The sequence below is a fragment of the Myotis davidii genome, unplaced genomic scaffold (assembly GCF_000327345.1).
Source record: "Myotis davidii unplaced genomic scaffold, ASM32734v1 scaffold2786, whole genome shotgun sequence".
NCBI lineage: Eukaryota > Metazoa > Chordata > Mammalia > Chiroptera > Vespertilionidae > Myotis > Myotis davidii.
Genome location: NW_006296623.1, coordinates 183,126 through 191,696, shown reverse-complemented (window position 1 = coordinate 191,696; position 8,571 = coordinate 183,126). Strand labels below are relative to the sequence as shown.

At 50.6% G+C, this 8,571-nt stretch overlaps 2 protein-coding genes across 9 annotated transcripts in view; one reads left to right on the top strand and one right to left on the bottom strand.

The window, feature by feature from the left end:
• The window catches only part of ARAF (A-Raf proto-oncogene, serine/threonine kinase), a 12,751-nt gene extending 6,052 nt beyond the window's left edge, over positions 1-6,699 (top strand). For 3 of the 8 annotated variants that reach the window (XM_015569379.1, XM_015569380.1, XM_015569381.1), the window contains exons 7-16: positions 217-373; positions 473-500; positions 578-723; positions 816-1,018; positions 3,516-3,692; positions 3,763-3,839; positions 4,360-4,478; positions 4,689-4,820; positions 5,786-5,920; positions 6,118-6,699. In XM_015569379.1, coding sequence (XP_015424865.1) covers positions 217-373; positions 473-500; positions 578-723; positions 816-1,018; positions 3,516-3,692; positions 3,763-3,839; positions 4,360-4,478; positions 4,689-4,820; positions 5,786-5,920; positions 6,118-6,252 — 1,309 coding nt within the window. In that variant the 3' untranslated portion in view covers positions 6,253-6,699. Of the gene's footprint in view, positions 1-216; positions 374-472; positions 501-577; positions 724-815; positions 1,019-3,515; positions 3,693-3,762; positions 3,840-4,359; positions 4,479-4,688; positions 4,821-5,785; positions 5,921-6,117 lie in introns of those variants that run through there. The other 5 variants (XM_006772132.2, XM_015569382.1, XM_006772134.2 and 2 more) reach the window with 5 other exon arrangements.
• The window catches only part of SYN1 (synapsin I), a 36,780-nt gene continuing 34,902 nt past the window's right edge, over positions 6,694-8,571 (bottom strand). The window contains exon 14 of the mRNA XM_006772141.2: positions 6,694-7,762. Coding sequence (XP_006772204.1) covers positions 7,627-7,762 — 136 coding nt within the window. The 3' untranslated portion in view covers positions 6,694-7,626. The remainder of the gene's footprint in view (positions 7,763-8,571) is intronic.

Here is an 8,571-nt window from a genome sequence, read left to right as displayed (position 1 = left end):
CATGAGGATAAAAACTTTTGTTTTGCCCACAGTTTTTTTCAATAACTAGCATGGTATCTGGCATACAGCAGGTACTCAATAAGTGTTTCTTGAACAAATGAATAATAGTACTAACAGTGAATGTTTGCTCTGTGTGAGCTAATCACATGTTTATGATGGGGCAGGAGCTGGGGGCGGCTTGACTGGTCCTCCCATTCATTGGACAGTGATTTCAAGTCTCTCCCCTGGCAGCTCCAGCTCCCAGCACCGAGACCCTGAACACTTCCCCTTTCCTGCCACGGCCAACGCCCCCCTGCAGCGCATCCGCTCCACATCTACTCCCAACGTCCATATGGTCAGCACCACAACCCCCCTGGACTCCAGTCTCATCCAGGTTGGTGTCGAGGGGGCAGTCACGGGGAACCACAAGGCAGAGGGGGAGCCATTCCTGTTGGCCTCCACTTCTCTCTGACTGCTCTCCCTCTTCTTCCAGCTCGCTGCCCAGAGTTTCAACGCTGAAGGTGAGCCCCCCGCTACCTGTGCCTTGAGCCCCCCTGCATCCTACTTGCCTCCACTCACATCCTCTTCACAACCACAGCTGCTGGTAGTAGAGGTGGCAGTGATGGAGTGCCCCGGGGGAGCCCCAGCCCGGCTAGTGTGTCCTCGGGGAGGAAGTCCCCACATTCCAAGTCCCCCTCAGAACAGCGAGAGAGGAAGTCCGTGGCTGATGACAAGAAGAAAGTGGTAAGCTCCAGGGGGAACCTGTGGGGGGCACCACAGGCTGAGCGATAAGGGATGTGGGCAGGCCCCTGAGATGCCGCCCATGTGGCCCACAGAAGAATCTGGGGTACCGGGACTCGGGCTATTACTGGGAGGTGCCACCCAGTGAGGTGCAGCTGCTGAAGAGGATCGGGACGGGCTCGTTTGGCACCGTGTTTCGCGGGCGGTGGCATGGCGATGTGGCTGTGAAGGTGCTCAAGGTGGCCCAACCCACAGCTGAGCAGGCCCAGGCCTTCAAGAACGAGATGCAGGTGCTCAGGTGAGATTGCACGTGTGTGTGGAAGCGGGGAGAGGGCAGTGGGCATGGCCTTGGCACCTCCAGGGAAAGGCCATGCCCGGGCGCTTCTGCACATCACCTGTGTTTGTGTCGTTGCAACCATAAACATTAAGTTGTATCAAGAGTGTCCCTCTCCCCTCTGGGAAACAGGTATGTCTAGAGGACCTCTGATGATGTGATTGTTTGTGTTTGGGTTAATACTGACATTAATTAACAGCTCTGGCTCTAAAACGTGGGTCTTGTTTGCCTGCTGTGAAATGGGCAGGGGTGGGGAACCTTTTTTCTGCCAAGGGCCATTTGGATATTGATAACATCATTTGAAAACCATACAAAATTATCAACTTGAAAATTAGCCTGCTGTATTTGGTCAGACATATCATTAACTCACCCCTAATGCCTTGGTAGGGCCAGACCAAATGATTTCTCGGGCCATATATGGCCCAAGGGCCTGGCATTCCCAATCCCTGCCATAGGACATTAACACCATTGAGTGCATCATTAACACCATTGAGTGCGCTTACATGAATAGCATAATGCTAGTTAACTGCATTGCCAGGAAGGCTTGCATCCTTTCTCCTCTGCTTGTTCTGTGTCATTAGTATTATGCTTATTGTGTTGCATTCTTGTCATTAATTTATTATGATAATGCCATTATTTAAACAACAGTATTACAGTTGACCCTTGAACAACACGGGTCCACTTATTCGTGGGCCTTTTTTCAACCATACTGTAAATGTGTTTTCTCTTCCTCATATTTTCTTACCAGTTTCTTTCCTCTAGCTCATTTTATTGTAAGAATATAGTATATATACTATATAACACACAAAATATTTGTCAATCAATTATGTTATCAGTAAGACTTCTGGTCAACAGTAGGCTATTAGTAGTTAAGTTTTAGGGAGTTGAAAATTATATGTGGAATTTTAACTGCATGGGGGATCAGTGCTCCTAACCCATGTGTTGCTCAAGGGTCAACAGTATTAACTATAATCATAACCATAATTAATTATTGTTTAATTAATGATTGTAGTTGCTCTACTTAACATGTCATTAATACTATATTAGCTCATTTGTGCTGAGTGTTCCCTTTTTGCCGCTCTAGTTACTCCCACTGCAAGGCTTGCTGGCATGGGCTTTCCTCTCTGACAGATGAGCACAGTTGTGTTAGAGTTGATGTTCTAACCCCTTGTGCTGTTTTAATATTTATCCTCATAATGGATGCCATAGTAAGAAAACTTTTTTCCTTTGTGAAATAGCAATGATTTGAGCATGCTGTTAATTTGCATTACATTAATGTTTTAACTGCCATGAAGAATGCTTATGTGCTGTTATCGGCTCTGACATGGCAAAATCGCAGAGCATCACTGACGTTACAGTTGACCCTTGAACAATGTGGGGGTAAGGGGTGCCGACCTCTCTGCACAGTCAAAAATTTGTGTAAAACTTTAGGTTCTAGGACCCCCCAACAGATACAAAAATCTTCAGATGTTCAAATTCCTTATATAAAATGGTGTAGATCAGTGCATACAGTCAGATTTCGGAATCCATGGACTCCCAACCTCAGATCGAAAACTGTACAGGTAATTTATGGAAAATATCCATGTATAAGTGGATCTGTGCAGTTCAAGCCTATGCTGTTCAAGGGTCAACTGTATTTACACTTGTGCTACCATAACTGCAGTTAATCCTTCTATAAGGAATGAAGGTTTTCTTCTAAATTAGGGTTGATCTATTCATATGTGACAGAGTTCCCGTGAGGTAGAGCCAGGTACCTAGGAGCAATGACAAGGACAGTGACCTTTACAGAGGGCTTACTTGTGTTCGGTGCTGTTGTATGTGCCTTACAGATTATTTACTCACTCCTCCCAACATCTGCATAAGATAGCTAATATAATTATCACATTTGAGGAAAATAAGACACAGATTACTAGTAAGTGTCCTCCTGAGGTTGCACAGTGAGTACCTGGGGAAGCCTGGATTGGAACATAGGATCTCACTTGAGTCCAAAGCCCAACTTCCTTACTGCTAAGTCTCTTGTGGTGATCAATCAGATATAATCACATCACTGATATTTTTACCTGGCATTTATCAATATTACACGGCTATAGCATAATATTGATAAGTTGGCATTCCACTTTCTTGTTTGTAGAATGGTCACAGGCCCAGATACAAAAAGGGTCAGGGTCAGAGGTATGGCAGGTGTTGGTGATTAAGACCCTACTGGGTGGCAGAGGGTTGGGGGTAGTCATCCATCCCTCCTGCTTTTGTTGGGAGACTTGGATGAAGAAGCTCAGAACGTAAGCCCCAGCTCCGAATCAGCCCAGCAAAGATATCTCACATAGCCATTGAATCTGACTAGGTCTGGCCCTGAGCTTCCTAAACGGCAGGGTGGAAATGATGACAGAAGAGGGCAGTGAACAGCATATTCCTAATGCTCAGAAAGTGAATGACAGTTCCTCTTTTCCCTCCCTGCCTGCAGGAAGACACGTCATGTCAACATCTTGCTGTTCATGGGCTTCATGACCCGGCCGGGGTTCGCCATCATCACACAGTGGTGCGAGGGCTCCAGCCTCTACCACCACCTGCATGTGGCTGACACACGCTTCGACATGGTCCAGCTCATTGATGTGGCCCGGCAGACTGCCCAGGGCATGGAGTGAGCCTCCTGGCCTAGGGACTAAGAGGGGGCTGGGGAACCTGGGGGAGGGAGATGAGGTAGCCCCCAGCCAATTTGCCACCCACTTCCACCCCCACAGCTACCTCCATGCCAAGAACATCATCCACCGGGATCTCAAGTCTAACAGTATCTATCTGTTCCTGTCTCAGAGCTGGGGTGGGGTGAGGACTTAGAGAGATGTGTCTTGTGCTGGGGGAGGGGGGTGGTTTCTGAGGATGAATAGGGAGGGGCATGTGTCACATGGCCCTTGCCAGGTGGCAGAGCTGTGGCTGGTGAGGAGCCTTTAGTAGGGTCTCCTGGTCAGGAGTCAGAGTTGTGGCTTGTTCAGGTGCTGTTCTTGGGACTCTGGTCAGAGTTTGTGTGGCAGTTGTGGAAGGCATTATAGAGAGTTCCTGATCAGGGTCACAGGTATGGTGGGTATGGGTGCCCTTAGAGGGGCTTCCTATTCAGAAGTCAAGGGGCCAAGTGTAGGGGGCACTAATTGGAGCTCCCACTCAAGTCAAGGTTGTGGTGGGTTTGCGTGACATTGTGGGACTTCTGGTCAGGGTTAGAGGCATGACTGGTTTGGAGGTGTTAATGAGAGCCTCCTAGTCAGGGTGAGAGGTGTGGCTATTGGGAGTCTTGTAGTGGCCCTTGACCACGGTGGACATCTTCCTACATGAGGGGCTCACAGTGAAGATCGGCGACTTCGGCCTGGCCACGGTGAAGACAAGATGGAGCGGGGCTCAGCCCTTGGAGCAGCCCTCAGGCTCTGTGCTGTGGATGGTGAGTTGGGCCAGGGGCATGTAAGGCCATGGGCTGCAGGGCTGGGCCATGGGGTGCCGAATGGGGATAGGGATGCCTGTTTGGACTGCTCACATTTCCCCTCATGTGGGTGGCTCTGAGTTGTACCCAGTGTGGCTACTGGGATCTGGGACTATGGGCCAGCCATTGGCTGACCTTCATGGTTCTCCTGCCTGGTCTGGCCTATCAAAGGCGGCTGAGGTGATTCGTATGCAGGACCCGAACCCCTACAGCTTCCAGTCGGATGTCTACGCCTATGGGGTTGTGCTCTACGAGCTCATGACCGGCTCCTTGCCTTATAGCCACATTGGCAGCCGTGACCAGGTGAGCCCCACGCCTTACCTGTAATTTCCCAGGCTAAGGGACCCCCTCAGCCCCTAAACCCCAGATTTTCTCCTTTGCACAGACCAAGAATGCCACATTTCCTCCAGAAACCCCAAATTTTCTGCGCTTAGAACTCCCACAATCCTCTGGATCTTCTGTACCCAGAATCCCCTTCCCCCACAGCCACAATCCTCTGGGTCCTCAAAGTTCAGAAACTCCTGAATCTCCTATGCTCAGAAACCCCTTCAGCCCCCCAACACCCAGAAGTCCTCTGGACCCCTCGACAACTACCAGTCCTTTGGCTCATAGTCCTTGTACTCAAAATCCTGCAAGTCCCCAAAGCCCAGAATCTCATTTCTCCCAGAAACAGAATTCCTCTGTGCTTCTGTAGTACAGAAACCCACAGTTATTCAGGCCTTGGGTATTTGGCAGGTTTTGGGGCCCGGCATCCACAATACTGTAGGCCCCAGACTTTCACAGTTGTCCAGATCCAAGGCAGGCCTTCAGAAACCAAGGATCCTCTAGACTCCAGATACCAATAGTCCTACAGGCCACATGGACCCATAGTCCTCAGGCCTCAGACCCCGACAGAAATACAAGCTCCTGAGGGCTAGAATACTTTAGCCCCCTCCAGACCCAGCAGTTCACATTTCTCCCAGACTCAATACTTTCCAGGTCCCTAGGCCCCCTAGAAACCTATGGACCCATAATCCTCTCGGCCCTAGACACCTGAAATCCTTGACTTTCCTCAAGCTTAAATCCCTGTGTTCTGCTAGCAGAGATTCCTTGCAAGGCCTCAGAGACCCAGAATCCGTGGATTCACAAGATACCGCAATCCTCAGAGCCCCAATACCCAGAATCCCCAGTTCCCCCAAAGGAGCCTTCTAAGTTTCTTGAAAACTGAAATTCTCCAAGCCTTCCAGCCCAGATCCCTAGATCAGCCATTTCTCTCCCCCTCCCCCCAGATTATCTTTATGGTGGGCCGTGGCTATCTGTCCCCGGACCTCAGCAAAATCTCCAGCAACTGCCCCAAGGCCATGCGGCGCCTGCTGTCTGATTGCCTCAAGTTTCAGCGAGAGGAGCGGCCCCTCTTCCCCCAGGTGGGCCGGGTAGGAGGGCTGGATACCCTGGGGAGGGGACTCTGAGAAGGAGGAATGAGATATGAATGTGAACCATGTGTGTTTAGTGCTCAGAGGAATACAATGTGTGTGCATATACTTCCCTGTAAGGTTGGGGTCTGGTGGTATTGGGGTGCCCGTGTGACTGGATTCCCCTCCTCATGCTACCCTGCCCCTAGATCCTGGCCACCATTGAGCTGCTGCAGCGGTCACTCCCCAAGATTGAGCGGAGTGCCTCCGAACCCTCCTTGCATCGCACCCAGGCTGATGAGTTGCCCGCCTGCCTACTCAGCGCAGCCCGCCTTGTGCCTTAGGCCCCGCCCCCAGCCACCAGGGAACCAATCTCAGCCTTCTACACCAAGGAGCCTTGCTCACCAACCAATCAATGTTCCAGCTTTGCCCTGATACTGCCTCAGGATTCCCCATTTCTGCCCTGGGAGATGAGGGGGGTCCCCATGTGTTTTCCAATTTCTCTGGAACTGGGGCGACCCCAAAAGATTGAGACCACAGCCTCATCCATAGTTCAGTTTTCTCTTGACTTTGGGGATACTTCTAAATTTGGGAGCTCTTCCATCTACAATGGCTGGGATTTGTAGCAGGGATTCCACACAGAAACCTCTCTGGAATTTGTGCCCGATGTGCCTTCCACTGGATTTTGGGGTCTCCAGCACCCCATGTGGATTTGGGGGGTCCCTTCTGTGTCTCCCATGTCATTCAAGGACTTCCCCCTTTCTTCATCAAGAAGCACAGAATTCTGCTGGGCCTTTGCTTGTTTATTTTGCTTCCCGACTCTTCTCGTGGGGTTCAGAGCCGCTGAGGGGTGGGAGTGAGTCCAGGCAAGGAGTGGAGGTTGGGGGAAGGTGCAGACCACACAAACAGCGCCACTGCACGCATCACCACAGGCGGCACGATGAACGAGGACCACATATGCCAAGCACGCCACGAGAGGAGGCCACGTCAGTCACAGACACAGACATCACAGCAAAAGTGGGGAAGTGGGGGACCACTGGCCTTTCATGTGCAAAGGATTCTGGGAGGATGGGTGGAGTTTGCATATTTAAAGAGAGCTGTCAGAGGCAGGAAAGTGGGGCAGGGGTCCCTGGGGAACTGAGGGGTCCTACCAGTGGGAGGAGCTCCCAATGTATTGAATAGATTTGGGAGAGGAGGTGAAGGGAAATCCTTATGGGATTGGGTGGTGGCATTGGAAGAGGTGGGTCTCCAGAAATGGGAGATCCATGAAAGAGAGCTCAAAGGTAGGGGTTTCTTAAGGATTTGGGAAATTTTGGTGGGGAACTAAGTGTGCTTGAGCGATCTCAGACCATGAGTATGGTTTTCAAGGAATTTCAGGACCCCAGGAGGGGACTCTGTGGTGTAGGGCCAGAATAGGTTGCCTGGTGTTCGGGAACTTCTGGAAAGGAAACCATACTTTGGGAGTGGAGGTCCTCAGGAATTTGGAGGTGACCAGGAGTGGGCTTCCCAAGAATTTGGGAATTCTAAACATGAGAAATAGGTTTAGGACCAGAAGTGAGGTTTCCTTAGGGACATGGGCATTCTGAGGAGTGAGAAGAAGGATCTTGGTGAACCAGGAGAGGGCTTCTCAAGGGAGTTGGAGATTCCAAAAGTGAGAAGTGGATTCAGGGCCCAGAGAGGGGTTACCCAGGGATATTGGGGGTTTTCAGGGTGGGGTGTCAGTCGGAGAAGAGGCTGGCGAAAGACTTCCTCAGGCTGCGGATGGTCTCAGCTTTCACCTCGTCCTGGCTAAGGCTGGGCCTGGGCGGGGCTGGCTCTGGAAGGTTGAAGGCATTGGTCAGAGACTGGGATTTGCTAGAGAGAGACAAGGTGGAGGAGGTGTGGGAGGAAGGGGAGAAGAGGAAGGGAGGAGGGGGAGAGAAACACAATGTTACCCCAGGCCCAGCCCCAGCCCCAGCCCTGTCCCTCTGGTCCTGGGGCGGTGCCTGTGACCCTCCCCCCCATCAGCATGGTCCTGGTCCCTTATGGGTTATCAGGTGGGAGTCGGGGAGCCCTGGCCCAGGCCAGGAGCACTGGGATCTAAGGTAAAGAAGTCTGGCATTAATGGGAAGAGTCTTGGACTGAATCTTCTCTTCAAATCTGGGATAGACTGGGAGGAATTTGATAGAAAGATGAAGATGGACAGGGAGGTATTCAGTCCAAGGGTAAGGAGTCCAGGAGGGAGGGGGCATATACCAAGGACAGGCTGGGAGGAACAAATCTAAGGGGGAGCAGTTGGGTAGGGCAGTGAGGACTTTTGAGCTAAGGTGGGAGCAGGTCTGGAACGGACAAGAAGAGGCAGAGAATGGTGTGATGACTTCGGAGGAGACTGAGATGGACCAGGAGGATTTGGGGATAGACCAGAAAGGAGCCTGACCAACGATTTTCAACTGGTGTGCTACAAGAATTTTAAAATATGCAATAAGTGACTATGTAGTTAGGGGACCAACCTCTTTTCCCTTAGATTGTCAATTTTTTTTTTAAATGACAGCAGAGGCAACACAATAGCTGTCCGGTGTGAATGAAAGTTATACCTATTTTTTTTTTTTTGGTCACATTGGCAAAAATATTTTTTGGTGTGCCGCAGAATTTTAGTGATTAGTTTATGCCATGAAAAAGTGTGT